Below are 23580 nucleotides of genomic sequence, written 5' to 3'. Positions count from 1 at the left end.
AAGTTTTGACTCAAAATTGTCCGCTGGACTCGATAGTCCGGCGGACAATCTGCCTGTCTGTGTGCTAGTCCGCCGGACTTTTGAAATGAACGGTCTTGCCCACACATGGAGAAAAGTCCGTTCATTTTCAACACGGCTAGCATTTTCAGACGAGACTAGCGAAGGAAGTCAGTGTCGCCGCCTCCATCGGCGAGATTGAGATGTTGCGAGCCCAGTCACCTGGTATGGACTTAAAGGGGAAGCTCTACGACGAAAAAACGGCGTGGGGGTCCCCCCAAAGTCCATATTAGACTCTTATCCGAGCACGCAGCCCGGCCGGTCAGGAAAGAGGGTGGGGACGAGCGAGTGCCCCCCCCCCCAGGTATGGATTTAAAGGGGAAGCCCAACGCCGAGCACCCCTCCTGAGCTGTACCAGGTCTCGTGCCCTCAACATGGGGGGTGCTTTGGGGAAGGGGGGCCCTGCGGCCCCCTCACCCCAAATCACCTTGTCCCCATGTTAATGAGGACAAGGGCCTCTTTCCGACAACCCTGGCCGTGGTTTTGGGGTCTGCGAGCGGGGGGCTTATTGGAATCTGGGAGCCCCCTTTAATAAGGGGGCCCCCAGATTCCGTCCCCCCACCCTATATGAATGAGTATGGGGTAAAATGTACCCCTACCCATTCACCTGGTGAAAAAAGTGTAAATAAAAAAACACAGCACAAGGTTTTAAAATAATTTATTAGACAGCTCCGGTGGTCTTCCATCTTGGGGGGTCTTCTCACCGCACTCCTCCGCTATCTTCTGCTCTTTTGCTAGCTCTTTTACTAGCGGAGGAGCCCGGCTTTCTTCTTCGTCGCCGCTGTCCGGGGGTCTTCTTCCTACTTCGGGGTCTTGTCCCGCTCTTCGGGGGTCTTGTCCCCCTCTTCGGTTCTTCTTGCCGGGCCTCCACTTTCTTCTTCCAGCTCTTTTACTAGTGGTGGCCCGGTCTTCTGTCGCTGCCTTCTTGCCTCCTTCTTCTTCTTCTTCTTCCTTGAGATGTTGACATGATGCTGTCTCTGGCTGCAATGGCAGGGACGCGACTTATATAGGGACAAGGGGCGGGGTCACCGGGTGATTTCACATGATGACCCCGCCCCCTTATGATGTCACAGTCACAGAGGATGCTGGAACTGTGACATCATAATGGGATGGGGTCACCATGTGACATCACCTGGTGACCCCGCCCCTTGTCCCTATATAGGTTACTGCACAACGCATCCCTGCCATTGCGGCCATAGACAGCGTTGTGTCAACACCGCTAGTAAAAGAGCTGGAAGAAGAAAGTGGAGGCCCGGCAAGAAGACCCCGAAGTCGGAAGAAGACCCCCCGGACTGCGGCGGCGACAAAGAAGAAAGCCGGGCTCCTCCGCTAGTAAAAGAGCTAGCAAAAGAGCAGAAGATAGCGGAGGAGTCCAGCGAGAAGACCCCCCAAGACGGAAGACCAACGGAGCTGTCTAATAAATTATTTTAAAACCTTGTGTTGTGTTTTTTTATTTATACTTTTTTCACCAGGTGAATGGGTAGGGGTACATGGTACCCCATACTCATTCACATAGGGTAGGGGGTTGTAAACTGGGGGCCTCCTTATTAAAGGGGGCTCCCAGATTCCAATAAGCCCCCTGCCTGCAGACACCGACAACCAACGGCCAGGGTTGTCGGGAAAAGGCCCTGGTCCTCATCAACATGGGGACAAGGTGCTTTGGGGTGGGGAGGCCGCAGGGCCCCCCTTCCCCAAAGCACCCCCCATGTTGAGGGCACGCGCGTGGTATGGCTCAGGAGGGGGGGTGCTCGCTCGTCCCCACCCCCTTTCCTGAACGGCCGGGCTGTGTTCTCAGACAAGTGTCTAATATGGACCGTTGGGGGGACCGTTTTTTCGGCGTTGGGCTTCCCCTTTCAGTCTATACCAGGTGACGGAGCTCGCGACATGTCAATCTCGCCGATGGAGGCAGCAACATTGACTTCCTTTGCTAGTCCCGTCTACCTGGAACCGCGTTCAAAATAAACTGACTTTGCTCCGTGTGTGGGCAAGTCCGTTCATTTCAAAAGTCCGGCCGTGTGTGGGCAGGTCCGCTCGTTCGGAAAGTCCTCTGCTGCAACTCCGGCGGTTGTCCGCAGGACAGTCCGATCATGTGTACGCGGCATAATTGTACTTTAGGGTATAAAAAAGCCAAAGCTATTAATTTTTGTCTGAAATTATAAAGGAAACAGTGAAATTCTTTTTTTCCTGGGCAAAAATCTTGTTATTTAGGGATAGAATAGATCTTACAAGTAGTGCTCTAGATTTTGATTTTTTCTGTATCAAAATGAATTATTAGTACAGACATATGGCCTGTGAGCTAGGGACATCGCAAGCTGTATTTCTGTTTTACACATCGGGGTAAAGAGACATAGGTGTTAACCAGCAACTATATGCTATCATCTTGTGACCTAGATTCTCAAGTCACCCCTCATGCTGACTATGGCACTTCTGCAATAACCCCAGCTCTGTCAATACTCAGAATAGAAATAGAACATCAGATTAATTATTTAACAGGGCTGTGGTCAGATCAACCCATATCTGGAGGGCAGCCATGGTTTCTATTTTGCTGCCAAATGCTGCAAGGCTTCAAACCTGTTGTGATTTTATGAAATGGTATTGTTTGAGCTTGCTGTTTATATGTATAGCATTTTTTTCTCAGTTAAGGCTAAATCCTGCTTGCCTTATCACTTCAATGCATTGTGTACAAGCTTAAATTGCAGATGGGAGTGAATATTCTCCAGCACAGATGCTGCTGTTACTATGGAGATCTGGGAGCCAATCAACTGCTGGTGCTCTGGACTGTACTATGATGCTGAGACAAGATGGTGAGCTCTACCTCTGCCTCTCATTCATTCCTTCCAGCTGAGGCAAAACACACACACAGGGTGTAGAGCTGCTCATCAATGAAGGCTGTTCTGCCAGTTGTAACAGAGGAAAAAACAACCCCCTGTTTGTTTTTTTAAGCCTGATATTTATTTGGCATTTCTTATTTTTGTTCAATTATATTAGCTGTTTTGTTTTATTTTTTCCTTTTCCGTAACAAGTCCCCACAGAGGGTTGGTATAACGCAGCCCTTGAAGATGGTTACATCACAGGCTGACTGGTGTGTGTCTCTCCACTGAGGATAAGACTGAATGAGCAGACGGGGCTGTAGATCTCTGCACTCATATTGCCTAAAGATCTATTAAGCTTTATAACCAAGTCATCCGAAGCTGACCGAGCCAACGACATTGAACATGGCATGCAGAAGGTGTTATTTGTGAGTATTGCTATGTTAGTGCATGTTTGCTTCCATGAAAGAAATGCATGCCAACGTCACACAGAGCAAATATAATTGAAATATACTAGGTGCTACGTTTGCTACGTTTATATGGTAAACAAATGGTTGTGGCAAAGTGATTTGTTTTTCTTTTTTTGTTTAGAAAGATTAAGGCTCTAACAACTCACCTTGCTGCGCATTATCAATATTGGCTGAAATTGTAGACAAGGCTAGGCTGATTTGCCAGGATAGGAAGGATATAAGCAATGATCTGCTGACATTTTTTGTGCTTGGTTAAGGCTGGTAAATCTATTGGAGGAAAATGCATTGTCATAATAAGCTTGACATTTCTTTAGTTTATTTTTTTAAAGTGTACTGCTCCATGATGACTTTGGGAACAAAGTAATGAATTAAAACACACAATTCTGTTCCTGGTCAGATCATAAAATGACCAGACATCAGAATTGGCATCAGGTTTGTTTATCAGTTGTCCATATTCATGTTTTACCTCTATGTTGGGTCTTGCCTACATACCTGTATGATTAGTGCAAAGGTTTTGAAGTAAAGACTGTTTTTTTGCAAGGAATATCGATCTGGTAAATATATTATCTAGCAAATGCCAATAGAAATCTATACCGTAACTAAATTATATCTGGACAAGATATGTACGCTATTATAGATAATGATGGTATGTGATAACAATGTTGATGTCACAAATTGCATTTGGAAATGGGTATATTCATTTCCAAGCACTCTATGGAGCCATTTTGAACTACAACATGCACAAATTGGGTATTAAGTTACAGTCATGAGACAGTATCCAATCATTAAAGGTCTGTCTCTGGTCTGAGTGTTGTCTTCGGGTGTTTGATGCTCAGTCATCCATGTGTAAATGCTTACCTGTGTAGATACAACTTACATGTTTTGAGAGGAGCCACCTTGATACATACATCTAGAAGAACTCACTTTAAATGTATACAAATGCTGTTAGGATATATTTACCTTACAGTATGTACCATACCATGCTGCTGCCAAATACTTGTGATAAAATACACATTTTTTCTCTGGAGAATAACATAAGTAATAGAGGTGATTTCTTTTTATGAGAGTACACGCAATTTGCTGTGTAGTACTGGAGTTTATACAGCAGAGCTTTCTCTGATTTGGAGGCCTCAAGTAGTTTATTGGACATTGGGTTCATTCTTTTATGTCGTGTTGGATAAACCTGTTTTTTTGTAAAGTTGGACCCTCTTCATTAGGATATATTGAATATTAAAACCTATTTTACAACAATGCATATATTGTATTTACAAGGGCCTTGTCTTACTTTCTGTTACCATTCATATCCTTATAGAAATTGTATTTCTAGGAAAATATTTGTTCATTTTCTTTAGCTTTCAATAATTGTCTGGTGATTGGTATATTTTAAGAAGTGATCATATATATACACTGACTACTGGTACTAGCTAGCTTAGTTCAGAATATTCTGCATACCCTATGACCTATCTGAAAATTTGGTGCATGGTGTTATTAATTATATAGGCCCACATTCTACAAGTTTTAATCATTTTCACATGTAAATTAATGACTATAAAGTAAATAAGAACAACATTTAATGGTCAAAGGTAATTCTAACTGTTAGTATTTTTTCAATACTTTTTTATTTATTCTTTTCTACATGTATAACAGGATTGATTTTGGAAATTGATATTTATTTTTATTTACTCAATGGGTTTATATTGGCAATTAGACCTATAAAACTCATTGATACAGATTCTTAAGTGTTTTGATGAGTATGCTTTTGGTGCGCATTCAACAGGGTTGCCAACTCATCCCTTTAATAATAAACATATTTAAGTTATACAGTTTAGGTGGATACTTAATAATATATATAATAATTCAGTAATTTAACATTTAATGATTTACCATTTAAAATTGGATGCTAGGTTCTGGAGGTTTTACATCCTGTCAGCCAACCACTTCTCCTCAGGAAACTGATCTATTCTTTACATTTTAGTGCAGTATTTTTTTTTTTCATCCGTAACTACATAAGAGCCCATTCACACTGAGGCAGCACGACTTGCAGCGCGACTGCCTCAGGCGACCGGGATCCGACTTTAGCGGCGGCTTGTGAAATTACTTTTGTATAGAAGTCAATGCAAGTCGCCCCAAAAGTCGTACAGGAACCTTTTTCTAAGTCGGAGCGACTTGAGTCGCTCCGATAAGAATGGTTCCATTGCATAGAGCAGGACACGACTTGTCAGGCGGCTAAGTCGCCTGACGGGTCACCCCTGTGTGAACCGGCCCTAACTGTAAGTTGGGGATTGCTCATGTTTATAACTACAAAATAAAATTTATATTGATTTGGTCTATTTTATTAGTGATGAAAATTAGCATGCTTCTTTCTTTTCAATGGATGGGGTAAATATGTTGCATATTGCATTTTGTACATTACAGAGTAGATCACAGATAGTTTTGCATTTGATGGGGTTGCAAAAGTTCAAATTCTGTGTGTTTTGTATACTCTTAATTTTATGGGTTTTCTGTAGAATGGAATTTATGGTGGTATTGAACAGTTGAGCATGACTTTGGGGAATGGTTGTTTGTTTTAATGAATATTCACTATTGGAGCTCTAGAAAAGCATATTAGGTCAAAGTTTTACTTAAAGCGGTAGTAAACTGCACCCATTTTTTATTTTAATTAACCCTGCAAGGTAAATGCATAATGTTCTAGTATGCATTGCATACTAACACCTTATGAAATGCTTACCTTAGAATGAAGCCTTCCAGTGCCGCGCTGTCACCACTGACAGGCACTTCAATCTTCACCTGTATTTCCTTCCGGGTTCAAGTCCTCTGACTACCTGGCCGCGCCGCTATCACATCACTCCCACGCATGCGTGCGGGAGTCACTGACTGTGGCACAGAGCCCTAAAAAGACAGTATACCTGTGACATCATCAGCTGCATACAGTGTGAATATCTCCTAAACCATGCAGGTTTAGGAGATATTGACTGTACCTATAGGTAAGCCTTATTATAGGCTTACCTATAGATACAAGTTTATACAAAGGGTTTACTTCCACTTTAATGTCAATAACTTTTGCCATACATATAGGCTATAAAAAGCATGTTTTGGTGTAAAGGAAATTTAGTCTATTTTTTTATGAATTTAACAACCTCGAGCCTGACAGTCATATCAAACTTGCTTATTAAAGTGGACCTTTCCGTAACTTTACAAGTCAGCATGAATAAATTCCTGATATTTTTCAGTCTACAGCAAAAGTAAGAAGAAAGCTTTTTCTCAGTCTCCTTTACTTAAAGCAGAACTTCATTCAAAAGGGGAAGTTCTGCTCTTCTTTCCCCACAGTTCATGCCAGCGCCAGGGACCCAAAGACTAGAGTAGAACCAGATTGGGTGAGGATAGCTATGGATCCTTGGACAGGTAAGTGTCTATTAAAAGGCAGCAGCTACTGTTTTTGTAGCTGCTGATTTTAAGTTTTTCCAGAACATACAGTAGCTACTCTTAAATTAATCATGAAAAAGAGAAAAGGGTAAGAGCAGAGATATATACACCTCTATACATGCAACAGACAATGTAAAGAACACAGTCACAGTTCATTAGTCCATATGGTAAACTGAACAATAATAAATCCTAAAATAGTGGTGGGCGACAGCTATCCTTAGAGAGAAGCCAGCTCTGTAATAGGAAAACAAGGGAACAAAAAGGAAGCGCAACCTAAGTGCAATAAGTTAGGTAAGATTTAATGGCATGACAATTAATGCACTTACAAGAAGAAGACTACTATCAGGCTCATATGTGCTGTGGGCACAAAGTGCAGTCCGGTTGCTAGTCCATCCTATTCTCACGGTTAAGCAGTCATAGGAGACAAGGTGTGCAGTCTTTTCCTGTGGCCACCAGGAAGACGGCCAGGTCTGATGTGGAACGCAGGTGGACTGCAGACGATGACGTCACCGGAAGCGGAAACAGGGAAAGCAACAAGAGAGAGAAATCTGAAGAGAACACAGACTTCTCCCTTGTTGCTTCCCCTGTTTCCGCTTTCGGTGACGTCATTGTCTGCGTTCCACGTTGGACCTGGCCGTCTTCCTGATGGCCACAGGAAAGGACTGCACACCTCATCTCCTATGAGTGCCTACCCATGAGAATAGGATGGACCAGCAAAGGGACTGCCAACAGCACAGATGAGCCTGATTTTATTCTTCTTCTTGTAAGTGCATTCATTTTTGTGCCATTAAATCTTACCTATCTTATTGCACTTAGGTGCCGCTTCATTCTTGTTCCCTTGTTTTACTCTTTAATTGACTACAACATTGTAAACTTATGGTACAGTAAGTCACAGGGTGAGCGGCTGCATAGGGTGGTTGATCTTTGGTAAATAGACGTATGAGTGCTGCCAGCATTGCTGCAGAGGTTGAAGGGGTGGGGGGGTCAGCCTGTCAGTGCTTAGACCATACGCCGCACACTGCATCAAATTGGTCTGCATGGCTGTCGTCCCAGAAGGAAGCCTCTTCTAAAGATGATGCACAAGAAAGCCCACAAAGAGTTTGCTGAAGACAAGCAGATTAAGGACATGGATTACTGGAACCATGTCCTGTGGTCTGATGAGATCAAGATAAACTTTTTTGGTTCAGATGTTGTCAAGCTTGCGTGGCAGTAACCAGGTGAAGAGTACAAAGACAAGTGTATCTTGCCTACAGTCAAGCATGGTGGTGGGAGTGTCATCGTCTGGGGTTGCATGAGTGCTGCCAGCACTGGGGAGCTACAGTTCATTGAGGGATCCATGAATGCCAATATGTACTCTTACATACTGAAGCAGAGCATGATCTCCTCCCTTCAGAGACTGGGCCGCAGAAAGGACCCCAAACACACCTCCAAGACAACCACTGCCTTGCTAAAGAAGCTGAGAGTAAAGGGGGTGGACTGGCCAAGCATGTCTCCAGACCTAAACCCTATTGAGCATCTGTGGGGCATCCTCAAATGGAAGGTGGAGGAGCGCAAGGTCTCTAACATCCACCAGCTCTGTGATGTCATCATGGAGGAATGGAATAGGACTTCAATGGCAACCTGTGAAGCTCTGGTGAACTCCATGCCCAAGAGGGTTAAGGCAGTGCTGGAAAATAATGGTGGCCACACAAAATATTGATACGTTGGGCCCAATTTGGACTTGGTTCACTTAGCGGTGTACTCTATTTTGTTGCCAGCGGTTAAGACATTAATGGCTGTGTGTTGCGTTATTTTGAGGGGACAGCAAATTTACACTGTTATACAAGCTATACACTCACTACTTTACATTATAGCAAAGTGTAATTTCTTCAGTGTTGTCACATGAAAAGATATAATAAAATATTTACAAAAATGTGAGCGGTGTACTCACTTTTGTGAGATACTGTATGTAAACACAGCCAAGAACTGCCCAAGCATTAGAATTCAAATAACAGTCTCATCTCTGAACCAGCAAGTTTAAGTCAAGAAATTAGATGCTGACCTAGGATGATGCCTGAACAAATATGCAAATATGGCCTTGTATGTCTGAAAATTAAAGCAGGTGAAGGCATTATCAGGGGCAGTACTGTAATCTCTGTTAGAAGTAATAAATACCTGTAAGTGTTAAATTACACCTTGGCATGCACTAATGCTGGCTCCATTTTAGGAGGTTTCCCATTCTTCTAGCATGACATTTTTATGCATAAGGGCATAAATTTATTTTTCACATGTTTAGTTCACCACGAACTCTTAATTGAAACCCAACCTAGTAGTTTATTTAGTTAAATTTAAGCAATAGTTTCCAATGCATTGATTATTATGAAGTAGTGATTTATTTATTCCACCTATAGATCTTCCACAGCCTTTGTTACTAATTAAGTATTTAAGGGGATTCTATTCTGGGCATAAAGTGCTGGCTTTGCAAATTATAAATGGAACCTTTTGTTATATATCCATTTCTGAAATTGCTGCAGAGTTCCATTCAGAGATTGAGAAGTATTTTCCATGTTCATCTGACCATAAATATTAGACATACATGTGACAATATGTGACCATCACATGTGCACATTTGGATCTCTGATTGCATGCCTATGGGACAGTCCTGTGTCCTTGCTAAACCCAACCCTCTAATGCACAACGATTTGTCTGCCTACATAATATATCCCAGATGAAAGACTCAAATCCATAATTCATGTAATAATATGACTTTGGGTATCTTTTGAGGCCTGTTAAATTTCAAACTGACCTTTACATGAGTGATGTTGATGACCTCTGGTTCTTATTCAACAAATGTCTATTATTTCTGGAGGCTCTTTTAAGAAAACACCCCCATCCACAGACTTTAAGGGATCTATTAGTAAAAGAGCAAATGGCAGTTGTCCCCTTTGTTATCCATTTTGCATAAAAAACATAGATACAGTGGCAAGAAAAAGTAGATGAACCCTCCGGAATTAAAATTGCTGCAGAAAACCAGTTCATTCCAATGGGTGCACATACTTTTTCTTTCCTCTGTAAAAGCTTATTTGATGATTTACTTTGATACTTTATATATTTGTGTGATTGATATATATATATATATATATATATATATATATATATATATATATATATATATATTTGCATTTCAGGTGAATGTTGTATACATATTGTGTGAAAACATTAACCACTTAAGGACCGCCGCATGTCAATGTACGTCGGCGCAATGGCATCGACAGGCACAAGCACGTACATGTACATGCTTGCCTTCCAGCGGGTGGGGGGTCCGATCGAACCCCCTCCCGCTGGCTGCGGCGGTCCCTTTCGCTTCAGGAGCGATCCGGGATGAGGGGGTGGCCGTTGGTTTCTGGCCATCCCCTCTCAATCGCTCCTGGCGAATGAGAAGCTTCCCCCGCCTGTGTAGTGTAAACACCGGCAGGGAGGAAGTGATGTCATCCTCCTCGGGGCTGTCTTTTTGACCGGACTGCGAGGCGAACACAATAGTAAGTGCACCAACACTACACTGACATGTAGGTACACATAGGCACACAAATCCCCCCCGGTCACCCCCGATCGCCCCCCGATCCCCCCCCCCAGTCACAGTGTCACTGATTGCAGTGATCATTTATTTACTGATCACTGCATTTAGTGTTAGTTGTGACAGTAAAAAGTGTCAGGGCAGTTAGTGTTAGGTCCAGGGTAGCCCCCTACCCCCCTAATACAGGTTTAACCCCCTGATTGCCCTAGAGTTAACCCTTTCACCAGCGATCACCGTATAAGTGTCACTGGTGATGCTGGATAGCCAGTTAGTTATTTAGTTATTTAGGTTCCCCGTCAGGTTTTTATATAGCGTCCGTGACCCCCATATACTACCTAATAAAGGTTTTAACCCCCTGATTTCCCCTAGTTAACCTTTTCACCCCCCTTTGCCAGTGTCACTAAGCGATCATTTTTCTGATCGCTACATTAGTGACACTGGTGCCGCTAGGTAGCTAGTTATTTTTTTTAGGTTCACCGCCAGGTTTTTATAGCGTTAGGTACCCCCATATACTACCCAATAAAGGTTTTAACCCCCTGATTGCCCCTAGAGTTAACCCTTTCACCAGCGATCACCGTATAAATGTCACTGGTGATGCTGGATAGCCATTTAGTCATTTAGGTTCCCCGTCAGGTTTTTATATAGCGTCCGGGACCCCCATATACTACCTAATAAAGGTTTTAACCCCCTGATTGCCCCCAGGTAACCCTTTCACCCCCTTTTGCCAGTGTCACTAAGCGATCGTTTTTCTGATCACTGCATTAGTGTCACTGGTGCCACTAGGTAGCTAGTTATTTTTTATGTTCCCCGCCAGGTTTTTATAGCGTTAGGTACCCCCATATACTACCCAATAAAGATTTTAACCCCCTGATTGCCCCTAGAGTTAACCCTTTCACCAGCGATCACAGTACAAGTGTCACTGGTGACGCTGGTTAGCCAGTTAGTTATTTAGGTTCCCCGTCAGGTTTTTATATAGCGTCAGGAACCCCCATATACTACCTAATAAAGATTTTAACCCCCTGATTGCCCCTAGTTAACCCTTTCACCAGTGATCACCGTATAAGTGTTAGGGGTGACTCTGGTTAGTTAGTTTGCTTTTGTATAGCATCATGGCACCCACCATTTATTACCCAAGAAAGGTTTAACCCCCTGATCACCCGGCGGGTGATATCAATTAGGTTTTAGGGTCAGGGTCTGCGTCGCCCCAGGCAGCGCTAGGTTAGTGCCAGTACCGCTAACACCCACGCGCAAAGCATACACCTCCCGTAGTGGTATAGTATCTGAACAGATCAATATCTGATCAGATCTATACTAGCGTTCCCAGCAGTTTAGGGTTCCAAAAAGAGGAATTGTTAGCGGGATCAGCCCAGATACCTGCTAACACCTGCGTTTTGCCCCTCCGCCCAGCCCACCCAAGTGCAGTATCGATCGATCACTGTCACTTACAAAACACTAAACACATACCTGCAGCGTTCGCAGAGTCAGGCCTGATCCCTGCGATCGCTAAAGACGCGTACACACGGGCGGACTGTATGGCCTACTTAGTCCGTCATACAATCCGACGGACAGTCAGTCATACTTTCGAATGAACGGACTTGACCACACACGGATGCACAAACAGTCCGTCGAAAGCTTGCGCGATGACGTGTACAGCACGTACGACGGGACTAGAAATAGGAAGTCCAATACACAGCAATGCACCCTTCCGCCGTGTAAATCCTTTCTGAGCATGCGCCATTCTTAGTCCGTCGAACTAGCCTACTCACGAGCGGATTATCCGCTGAAACCAAAGTATGACGGACAGAATTTTGAAAAATCCGAAATACTTAGTACGCCAGCCTGCACGCTGAAAAAGTCAGCTGAAGCCCACACACGAGCGGACTGTCCGCTGAAATGTGTTTAGACGGACTAAGTAGGCCATACAGTCCGCCCGTGTGTACGCGGCATAACAGTTTTTTTTTGGTAGCGTTTTATATTTAAATCCTGAAGGCTGTGATTGGTTTTCGGGGTCCTGTACGCGGCTAGGCTCCCAAAAAGTCCCACATATGTGGTATCCCCGTACTCAAGAGAAGCGGCAGAATATATTTTGGGGTGCAATTCCACATATAACTATGGCATGTGTGAGCAATATATCATTTAGTGACAACTTTTTGTAAACTTTTTTTTGTGTCATTATTCAATCACTTGGGACAAAAAAAAAACATATTCAATGGGCTCAACATGCCTCTCAGCAATTTCCTTGGGGTATCTACTTTCCAAAATGGGGTCATTTGGGGGGGGGGGGGATTGTACTGCCCTGCCATTTTAGCACCTCAAGAAATGAGATAGGCAGTCATAAATTAAAAGCTGTGTAAATTCCAGAAAATGTACTCTAGTTTGTAGACGCTATAACTTTTGCGCAAACCAATAAATATACGCTTATTGACATTTTTTTTTTACTAAAGACATGTGGCTGAATACATTTTGGCCTAAATGTATGACTAAAATTTAGTTTATTCAATTTTTCTTATAACAAAAAGTAGAAAATATCTTTTTTTTCAAAATTTTTAGTCTTTTTCCTTTTATATCGTAAAAAATTAAATAAAAATCGCAGAGCCAATCAAATACCATAAAAAGAAAGCTCTATTTGTGGGAAGAAAAGGACGCAAATTTCGTTTGGGTACAACATTGCATGACCGCGCAATTACCAGTTAAAGCAGTGCAGTGCGAAATTGTAAAAAGACCTCTGGTCCTTAGGCTGACAATTGGTCCGGGGCTTAAGTGGTTGAAACATTTTGATACAGGCCCCTATATTTACTGAAATTCCACTGAGGTCTTGTATTTTTAGATTAGTGTATTAAATCCTTGCCTTGGCCCTATATAATAAAATGGTTGTTTTTCCTAAATGCTAATTTGCAGTTGCCCATAACCAATCAAAATTGATTTAATACTAGTTTTACTTTAGTGTATTCTAATTCTTTACAATTATCTGCTCTTAAAATGTTTTGCACCCTTGATGCCAAATTTGAGAAACCCCCAGCGGGATGGGAACATATAACAAATATTAAGTTAACCCAATTTGGCTGCAAAGGTGGAAATACTTGTTATGAATTAGCATTTAAAGCGGATCTTTACTGCACCTGAGCACCACAAGCCAAAAACACTATGTAATTCATTTTTAATATTCAAAGCAAACTTCCCCCATCCATCCATGTCTCCATGATTTCTTTTGTTGACAATTCAAACATTTTTGGCCATGGCCATCTTGAGTAAGGGCAAATGATTCATGTGGTACATACTTCCTTGAATCATTCTGCCCTTAGCTGAAACATGCAGGAGAGTATACTTAGCTTGAAAACCCCCACTCATCTCCTTCCCTCCTGAAGACCCTTGGGATGTATGACATCATTTGCCTAGGCACAAAATCAGTAACTGAAGAAACGTAAAAAAGTAAATGTGATCATCTTTCCTATCTATTTAAAAATGCTAGCAGCATAAGGATTAAACATAATCAATGTTGATTGGGTGAGTGAAGTTCCACTTTGAGAATAAAAAGGTATTATTGAGTAAGGCAAATTGCCCACTCTCTATGTACAATATCTAAGTAAGAAGGTGTTTTATTTTTTTTCCAGTCTGTTTTCTTCTTTTACTTTTTCCAAAATAGTATATTTCTGCTTACCACATGAAAAAATCCAAGTAACTATTTCCAACTTCATATATAAAGCTTTGAAAATCTATAGTAAATGATATAGTAACATTTACTTTATATGTTCAGGAACTTATTTATTAAGTAGTAAGGTGCTAAAAATAGTCATCAAGCAATTGCACTTGCCTTTAATAGTTTCTACTACTCTAAACCGATAAGCGTTAAAAAAACTAAAAATAAACATATAGTAGCTTGAGGTTGCGTATTGCCAATTGCATTTCGTCATTATTCTTTGCATTGCCTTCTGTGCATGTCTTACGGCATCTATAGTGATGTAAGAAAATCTATGTTCTTGTAGGAATCAGCATACTGCAATGAAATCTTGATAATAAAATATCTGCTTGAATGTCTAAAGAATTGAGCCTTTAGAAATTAAATTTCACTGTCATTTTTGTACCCAGTTAGCAGTTATATATTACATTTTATTACAAAAAAGGGGTCCACTGCCCCCACCTCTAACTGGCCATTAGAGCAAGCAGCATTGGAAGTGAACATATGATAAAAAAAATAGGCCAAGGATAAATCCAAGGAAAAAATCCAAGCTTACTCACCGACCAGCCCGCCAAACAGCCCACCAAATCAACCCGTCAAACAGTATGCATTAAAAACAGGTGTTTAGTCTGCACACATTTGCAAATACATGCCTAAGCTACAGAGCCTCGCCAAGGCACCCTGGTATCTGTAGTTCCTATCACTAACTGATGAGTGACTCCACAGTAGAAGCACATGCATTCTGATGGATAGATGGAGGGCAGATGGACTGAAAGGAGCCCATCCCTTCTTAAAGGTACAGGAGCACACTGAGCACCCAGCACATAGCACAATGCCTGAAAAGGTGTCGTTGTGCGTTGCCTGACCAATATAACAGTATTACAAAAAAGGGATCCACTGCCCCCACCTATAACTGCCCATTGCAGCAAGCAGCATTTGAAGGCAACATATGATATATATATATATGAACATATTTAATTTTTTCTTTTTCCAGACAGCTTTAGGCTAGGTTCACACTATTGCGAATTGGATTTGGCTTTCCCTGCATCCAATTCACATTTCATGAGATTGTGACCGCCTCTCTATGAAGCCACTTCACACATCTTGGTAATTGGTCAGTTTCAGGTCCAAATTCAGGCAAAAATTCTGACTGAAATCGCACCCGAAATGGTAACCAGGGACGCACTGGACCCCTGCTGTGCAGCAGTGGGAACCCAGCCTCAGCTGCATAAATTGTTACAAATTGGGCATAGTATCCTTATTTGCCATTCATTTCTTTTAATGGGATCATCCTTTTTTTTTTACAGAAAATGCAATACAAAGAAAAAATTTTGATTAGTCTTAGTAGGTAATTTTTTATTGTCAGAGTGGAACCCCAGACAAAAGCACAAAAATTCTAGGATATTTTGAAACTTCATAGAGAATTTTTATCACATCTTGTCATACAGATTGGCCACAAAAAGCACAGGAAATTTCATAGCTTTTCTTATATTAATACATGGACTCTTAATTGAGGCCTCAAGATAATCACTCATTGGCCATTTTTAGGAATCCAAGTATTATAGCAGTACAGTCTTGCCTCTGAGGAATAGGAGCATGTGCTGTTATTCATATATATTCTCTTCCTATCAGCCCAGTGTCAGCTTGTAAAACCTCTGTTAAGGCTGACCTGCTCCCTGCCTGAGTCCAGGTCTGTAACACACTCTCTTAACATAACACCATTCCTACAGTAAAGCATGGAGGTGGTAATATCCTGTTATTGGGTGTTTCTCTGCAGGAGGGACTGGAACACTTGTCAGGATAGAAGGAAAAATAGATGGGGCAAAATACCATTAAGTTCTTGAGAAAAATGTGCTGCCCTCTGCCAAAAAGTTGTCAATGGGAAGATTATTTACCTTGCAACATGACAATGGCCCAAAGCACACAGCAAAAATGACCGCACAGAGGGTGGAAGAGAAAAAGATGAATGTCCTTGCATGGCCTAGTCAAAACCCAGACTTAAACCTCATTAAAATCTGTGGAATGACTCGAAGACTGCAGTCCACAAATGGCCACCATCAAATTTAACTGAACTTGAGCAGTTCTGCAAAGAGTAGACAAACATTGCAAAGTCTAGATATGCAAAGTTGGTAGATACATATCCCAACAGACTGAAGGCTGTAATTTAAGTGAAAGGTGGTTCAAAAAATACTAAATAATAGGGGGTGATCCTTTTTCCAACTTGGTGATGTTCTATCTTCACTTGGAAAACAAAAAACAAAAACTGCGTATGTCTTCATTTCAGGCTGCAAAGCAATACAACATGATTATTTTAAAGAGGGGGTAATTATTTTCTATACCCATTGTATAACAATATGAGTATTTGTTATCAGGACTGGGATAAGGTAAGAGAAAGGACCGCCTCAGTCTGTTGTTTAGCTGGACATGTGAGCCCTTACAGGAAAATAAAAATAAGTCAAGTAATCCCTGAGACCTTAGGCTGAACTATTATAATAATCAAAAAGTGCAGATTCAAATAATTACAGATGACTATTGATAACTTTTTTTAACGTTCTTAAATGAGACCCTGTCACTTGGCCATTAATTTAAATAACAAATTTCCCATATGATTATATGTAACTTAACTTATTTATTGCATGGTAATCACCTGTCAAACCCTCTAGTGTGTAGATATTCAAAATACCTGAAGCTGCTGCTGGGTGCTGCTGGCACCCCAGATGGTCAACTACACTGCAGCATGCATGAGCATCATGAGAAAATGTAGTTCCAAAACATCTGGGGTGCCAAGGTTCGCCATCACTGCTCTATGGTATTACTTTTTTCCTCTCCCACTGCAACTACATAAAAGTCTGTATAGGGTGGTGAGGTGAGGGCCAGAGGAGCTGGTCCAGCACAAACAGTAATTAGACATTTCCAGACTAGAAGAAGACTATTAAGTGGCAGGAGGGACTAGACAATTGACTGTTCCTGGAACGGTCAAATGCCCAAGGACGTTAAAGGGCACATTGCAAGTAAGTAAAACATTTTTTGGAAAGAGGAAATCCTTTAAGTAAGCAATTTTACAAATATGGGTGCGTCTCCCTCTCAGGAAACTGGGCTGTATCAACCTTATTCAAATTATATTCCTCCCTAAAATTCTATATATCTTATGGCACACCCCTGTGTATCTCCTTCTGAAATATTTCAAAACCATAGATGCAATTCTCAAACCCTTTGTGGGAAGAATAGACATAAATTAGCATGGAGATTACTTAAAAACCACACTGACCTGGCCGGTACGACCCTACCAGACTTCGCTTTATACTACCTAGCATCCAAACTTTACCTAATGTTCCATATAGATAAGACTGACAGAAAGAGATTTACTTTGCTGCTATGCCCCACCTGGGCCCAATTGACAAATCTGTGCTATAGCAGCTGGCGCCGAAGGTACTACTAAATCAGAGGAACACAATTCCCTATTAAGCCACTATAGGAACACATAACGACTATTCTCCCATCTGGCATAATAAGACACTACAGGAATTTTTGACTATTCCGGACTCGGAGACATGGTGCAGAAGTGGAATCTTCTACCTATCACACTTACTGCCGGCACATTAAAGACATTCGATACACTAAAACTAGAATTTACACTCTCGAATCGCATGTTTTCTGTTTTTCTGATTTCTACAGGTCTGACATGCAATTCACTCCCAGGTTCCAGAATCATTAGCTAACCCTACTTGTAATCCTATAATGGACATAGTCAAAAGTGTAGATCCCCCAGAAATTAATATCAATATTCTGTAATATTCTTCATACTCCCTCATGCACTAAAATAGCTTACAATATAAAATCAAGATGGGAGGGAGACCTAGGAATCCTGGAAGACAAGGACTGGAGTGAAGCATTGGACGCATGCAAAGCTGTCTTTTCCAAGCTATCTGACTGACCCAAACATACATCCTACACCGCGCATACCTCACACCTATAAGAATAGCGAAATTCACCCAGGGACAACCCTCCTCATGTCTATTATGTAGTCGAGAAACAGGCACATTCTACCACCTCCTGTGGTCCTGCCCCTAAATGCAGGGCTTCTGGAAACAAGTGATAGATTTTCTTCATGAAAATATAGGATCTCCACTGACCCTAGACCCCAAACCATGCCTACTGGGTATTTTCCCAGACACTGACAAATATACCAAAACTTTTATGCAGGAGACCATATTTTCTGCCCGGAAAACTATTGCTAAACTCTGGATAAGACAAATTGCCCCTAGATTATCTGACTGGAAAACTGATGTTAATAGCACATTGTCCTATACAAAATGTGTCTATATTAATAAAGGGTGCTCTGCAAAATATGACAAAGTCTGGGACCGTTGGCTGAATACAACTGACACATGGGTGTAGCACTGCAGAGCACATCTCCTTCTTTAACGTACCACCCTACTGGACCTATACCATACAGCTCATTCTCTTCGAATTTGTATAATAGCAAATGATATATTGATACCACAAAAGATCTACTGTATTGCTACATTTTAACAGTCTTTATAATTGACCAGAGACTTCTGGCTATCACCTACGTGAGTAATATGTATAATAATTATGCTGAACAAAAGACATAATGTTTGTGCATTGGAAAATTGTACAATTATTTTTTGGCGGAAATAAAAACGTTTTTATAAAAAAAAATGTAAGCAATTTTAATAATTTGTGTTTTTTTCACCTGGCTTTTTAAGGATTGTAACAGGTTAGTGAGAATGACTTGTTTATGTGGAATAAGGAATATCACCAAAATTTTATAGAGCTGTGGAGTCTCCTTTTTAAAACATAAGAATATATGCTAATTTCTTTGCCTTGAAATGCATTGTATGTGTCATACTAACAGGTACCATTGCTCATTCATTTATTTACTTATGGTTTCACAAACGTGGCTATACACATAAGATGCAAGTCATCTGCAGATTTTTTTAATTGATCATTTTAGGAATATACAGTCAGATACCCTAACCAGGAATGTTCATTGACAGGCAAGACATATGCAGGCTTATCTATTGCTCATCTTATTTCTGGTGTAAAAACATCCAGGCAGAATTTGAACTGCTCCCTATTGAAAGATCAATTCAGTTAATGATCACTGTCCTTTTGCCATCATTAAAATATTTTACTGCAATGAGCCCAGGAAGGTCCATCATTAGAGTATTGGAATGCGAGGGTAAGCAAAATCATGAGGTTAAATTTCATAGATGGGAATATCCTTTTATTCGCATACCACAGCACCAGCAGCCAGACCTGAGGAAGGTCTAAAGCCACGGTTGGCAACCCATCGATCATGGCCAGGTGATGGGTAGATCGCATCACATTGGCGACCCCGGGCTAAACTGCTCCTCCCCAATGGCGTACTGAGCAGACCAGGGTTCAGAAGGACAGAGCCAGACGGAGAGGTGGAGGATCGAGCCAGGTGGGCGGTGTGGTGTAGGAGATTGCTGGGTGGGCAGAGCGGTGTAGGAGAGAGCTGGACGGGCGGAGCAGTGGAGGAGAGAGCTGGGTGGGCGGAGCAGTGGATGAGAGAGGCGGGCGGAGCGGTGGAGGAAAGGTGGGTGGAGCGTTGCAGGGGAGAGTTGGGCGGAGGAGAGAGCTGGGTAGAGCAGTGGAGGAGAGAGCTGGGCAGGGGAAGCTGGGGAGGAGAGAGTCGGGCTGGCGTAGTGCTGAAGGAGAGAGCCAGGAGGGCGGAGCATTGAAGGAGAGAGGCAGGTGGGTGGAGTGCTAATGGAGAGAGCCAGGTGGGTGGAGCAATGAAGGAAAGAGCCAGGAGGGCGGAGCATTGAAGGAGAGAGGTGGGTGGAGTGCTAATGGAGAGAGCCAGGTGGGTGGAGCAATGAAGGAGAGAGCCAGGAGGGCAGAGCGGTGGAAGAGACTTGCTCAGACACTAAGCTACTGAAGCAGCAGGTGTGGGGCTCACTGGGGCTGCTGTCAGACCAGGAAGAAGAGAACCCTGCAGGGGAAGAGAGAGGCAGGCGGCAGAGCAGTGGAGGAGACTTGCTCTGGCACTGAGCTACTTCTCTCACTGAAGCAGCACGGCGCATGTGGGCTCACTGGGGCTGCTGTGGCTGCCAAAGTAATTTTATCAGTGTGTAACACAAAGAAAAACCTGTGAGGGGGCCATAGCAGCCTCACTGAGTCCACACCTTCTGTGCTGCCTCCGTGAGAGAATTAGCTCAGTGCCAGAGCAGATCTCCTCCACTACTTCGGACTTCTTACTCTTAACTGGGTGTGTTCTGTTCTTGCGGTTTTTCAGGGGGGTGGGTAGGAGGGAAGGGATTAGGGTTTTTCTCTGTATTGAGGCACCTCAACTGTGCAGTGGGGTCTGTAATATGTGGAGGGAGGGCTGTGCTATGGGGGGGGGGGGGGGGTGTTGGAAAGCTGGTTGGTCTGTGCTGGACAGGGAGTCTGCACTGAAGGAGTAGGCTGGGTGGGAGGATAAGAGAAGTTAGGGGAGATATCTATTGTGCAGCATATGGGTGAATTTGCGGAGAGTAGAAGGGGTTATTTTGGTAGTACTTTGTAAAGTGGTCTATGTGCTACAGTAGGCTTGTTCACACTAGTGGTTGGGAGAGAGTAGAACCCCTCAGTTAAACTGCAGTTTTACCACCTCCCAACTACTCCCCCTTAAGCTGCAGAGGTAGCACCCAGGGGGTTGTACATACAATGTGGTCACGATAGTTTAGTTTGTGGCCCTGGAAGGAATTCTAGGTCCTTACATATTATTGGGGGCTTGCTAGTAAAAAATGTTTCTGTAAATTAATAAAAAAGCGCACCCCGGTGATCTGTGATCTCCGCGTCTTAAATGTTGCCTACCCCTGGTCTAAAGCTTCATGTCTGCCTGTGTTGTGCATGTAAATAAGGGAATAATGCTGGTTTGTGCAGTTTAGCTACAGGATTATATTTTCCTCAGAGAACAATTAGTCAGGGAGGTCACAAAGTACATATAGCAATCATCCTTATCCCAAAAGAAATGTCACACATACGTGTAAGGTTCTGCCTCTGATGAAGCAGATAGTACATCACTGCAAGAAAAGTGACTGTTGTAAAATATTTATTGCTTTTAATGCTCCACCCATAAAATTAACTTTACATTAATCAACAGGAAAAAGCATCAGAGAAAACATTTGAAAAAAAATCTTGTTCTGGGATACTTGTTCTAGGATGTTGCTATGGGTCCCTTGTAACCTGCCCCCTTTATCTCCGTGGTGTCTGACATAATTTCCCTTGGCGCCTGTGTTTGCTAATGCTCCTGGGAGATGTGTGTCATCATTTCCCAGGAGTCAGTGGGCAGCGCTGAGGGCTAGAATCGTGACTAAATGACCTTACTGCACTTGTGTGAGAACGGGCGGTGCATAATAGTTATTCAGCAGCACTGAAAACCCGGAAGTTTATGCTTGTGGGCTTCGCCTGCTCACAAGCAAAATGGGAACGCCCGAGCATAAGGAATATAAGATCAGTTTTTATTTTTAAAACGAACTAAAGCAGCACTATTTACCACACAAACTGATGCCAAAACAACATATTATATAAAAAAAAAAAATTGTGGGTGGAACTCCGCTTTAACTGAACCTGTCTCATTCAGTGTTACTGGTGGAGATTGTAATCTAATGATACAAATATAAATTGGACAGGTGTCCTTCAGTAATAGCAGTTTTGCAGCATTTGGAAACGAACCACTTATGTCGTTCAAACATCACAAGTTGGCAAAATGTATTTTGCCAGCACTCAATATTTATAGCTGATTCAGTATTTTTCTAAGTGTTAATGCAGATGTAATCTTGGAGAATTATTTGGATTATACCAAGATGTCCTAAGAAAAGCGATTCCAGTTTTTAAAGGTGTCTTTAGGCAGAATCTTTTATTTTTTTTTGATTTTTTTTTTTTGCTTTTGATAAAGCAGGGTAGGATTAGGATACGATGTTTGATCAAGTTTTTCTGTTGCTGTCCCTATTAAATGATGCAAATCCCCAAACAATCCATGTTAATTGAAGGTTGCGAGGCAACAAAACACGAAAAATGCCAAGGGGGTACATGCAAGGCACTGTGTGTGTGTGTGTGTGTGTGTGTGTGGCGCAAGTATGGGAAACTAGAATCGGGTAAAAGTTTACAATAGTTAAAATGTCCATAAATGGAGGAGGTCCATATAGAGAGAAGCTCACTCTCGTGGCAGGTCTGGGAATGAAAAGCAGCTTTGTGAGGGTAAAGTTGGAGCCATCAACATAGTGACAAGGTGCTTTGTGGTGGGGGACTGGTATGGATTTTGGGGGGGGGGCCCACTCTGTTTTTTTTGCCATGGGGGTTCCCCTTCAAAATCCATACCAGACCGCAGGGTCTGGTACGGTCTTGGAGGGGGGATCCTATGCCGTTATTTTTTTTATTTGGTGTGGAGTTTCCCCTAAAGATTCATACCAGACACTAAGGGCCTGGTATTGTCGGGATCAAAGTCGGATTCCGTTTATTGAGGTCCAATGAAAGTCAGACTTTAAGTCACAGGGCAAAGTTGGATCCACAGTCTTATGACTGTCGTGTCATACCAGTGTGAACCCAGCCTTAATCTAAAAGGCCATGCATTAAAAGAAATCACAATATAAGCAGCTGACGCAGATCCACATTTTAGTAACACCAACTGAAAATCAAAAAAGAAAAACAGACAAAGTTGGCTCAGAATTTAAACTGATGATTGACGTAACAGACTTTGGAAGCAGCTGACAATCCAATTGTTAAAGATGGTTAGATAAAACTAATATGTCTGCTACTCATATTAATTTTACAATTACATATTTTGACCAGCAGCTACTGCAGTCGTTCACGGTTACAATAAGGATTATTAAAACTGCCAAGTGTTGATTAATGTGCCCAGGCTTGAGGAGCAGAACAAGATGTGGTGTATTGGTCTTGCCGCATATTTTGTTTTTATATAACAAATGATAAGCCGTTTTTTGTCTTTTTAGCCTTCGGGCTCAAAACATTGTAAATAAGATTTTTCACTATTTATTAATTGTTCTGCTTTGTTCCATGACATGTTGCAGTTTGTTCATTATCATATACAGATGGTTTTAATATGTTTCTATAAAAAAGGCTTATTCAATATAACCCAAAGCAGCAAATCAGATTTCATAATTTCAAGTGCTGATTGGTTGCTGTGGCTAGCTTGCTGCAAAGTAAAGGCATAATATGCTAGTATGCATTGCATACTAGCACATTATGTGCAACTTACCTGCAAACGAAGCTTGCGTCATTCCTGCTGGAGGCCGCATCCATTTTCGGCTTTCTTCCTACATGGTCCACGGACTCCGGCTGTGCGACTGGCCAGAGCCGAGTAATGTCTGTCCCCCGCTTGCACGCTGGAGCCGGCAGTCATGGCACAGGCTTCTGAAGAAATGGCATGGACGGCCGTTCCTTCAGAGCATATGCACCAATGATGTCATCAGCGCAGTATACAGTAAATATCTCCTAAACGGTGCAAGTTTTGGAGATATTTACAGTACCTATAGGTAAGCCTTGTTATCGGTTTACCTAGAAGTACAAAGAGTAAGCAAAGGTTTACTTCCTCTT

At 42.2% G+C, this 23580-nt stretch overlaps 1 protein-coding gene across 7 annotated transcripts in view; it reads left to right on the top strand.

Annotated features, from left to right (window-relative positions):
• The window catches only part of IQSEC1 (IQ motif and Sec7 domain ArfGEF 1), a 1458014-nt gene that overhangs the window by 928151 nt on the left and 506283 nt on the right, over positions 1–23580 (top strand). Inside the window, exon 1 of one of the 7 annotated variants that reach the window (XM_077452169.1) lies at positions 2882–3295. The exons of the other annotated variants lie outside the window; for them this stretch is intronic. Coding sequence (XP_077308295.1) covers positions 3273–3295 — 23 coding nt within the window. The 5' untranslated portion in view covers positions 2882–3272. Of the gene's footprint in view, positions 1–2881; positions 3296–23580 lie in introns of those variants that run through there. 7 annotated transcript variants of the gene reach the window in all.

The sequence above is a fragment of the Lithobates pipiens genome, unplaced genomic scaffold (genome assembly GCF_037356315.1).
Source record: "Lithobates pipiens isolate NorthernLeopardFrog02 unplaced genomic scaffold, aLitPip1_a1.2 Scaffold_23, whole genome shotgun sequence".
In the NCBI taxonomy this organism is placed as follows: Eukaryota; Metazoa; Chordata; class Amphibia; order Anura; family Ranidae; genus Lithobates; species Lithobates pipiens.
This window is presented reverse-complemented; position numbering and strand designations above follow the sequence as displayed.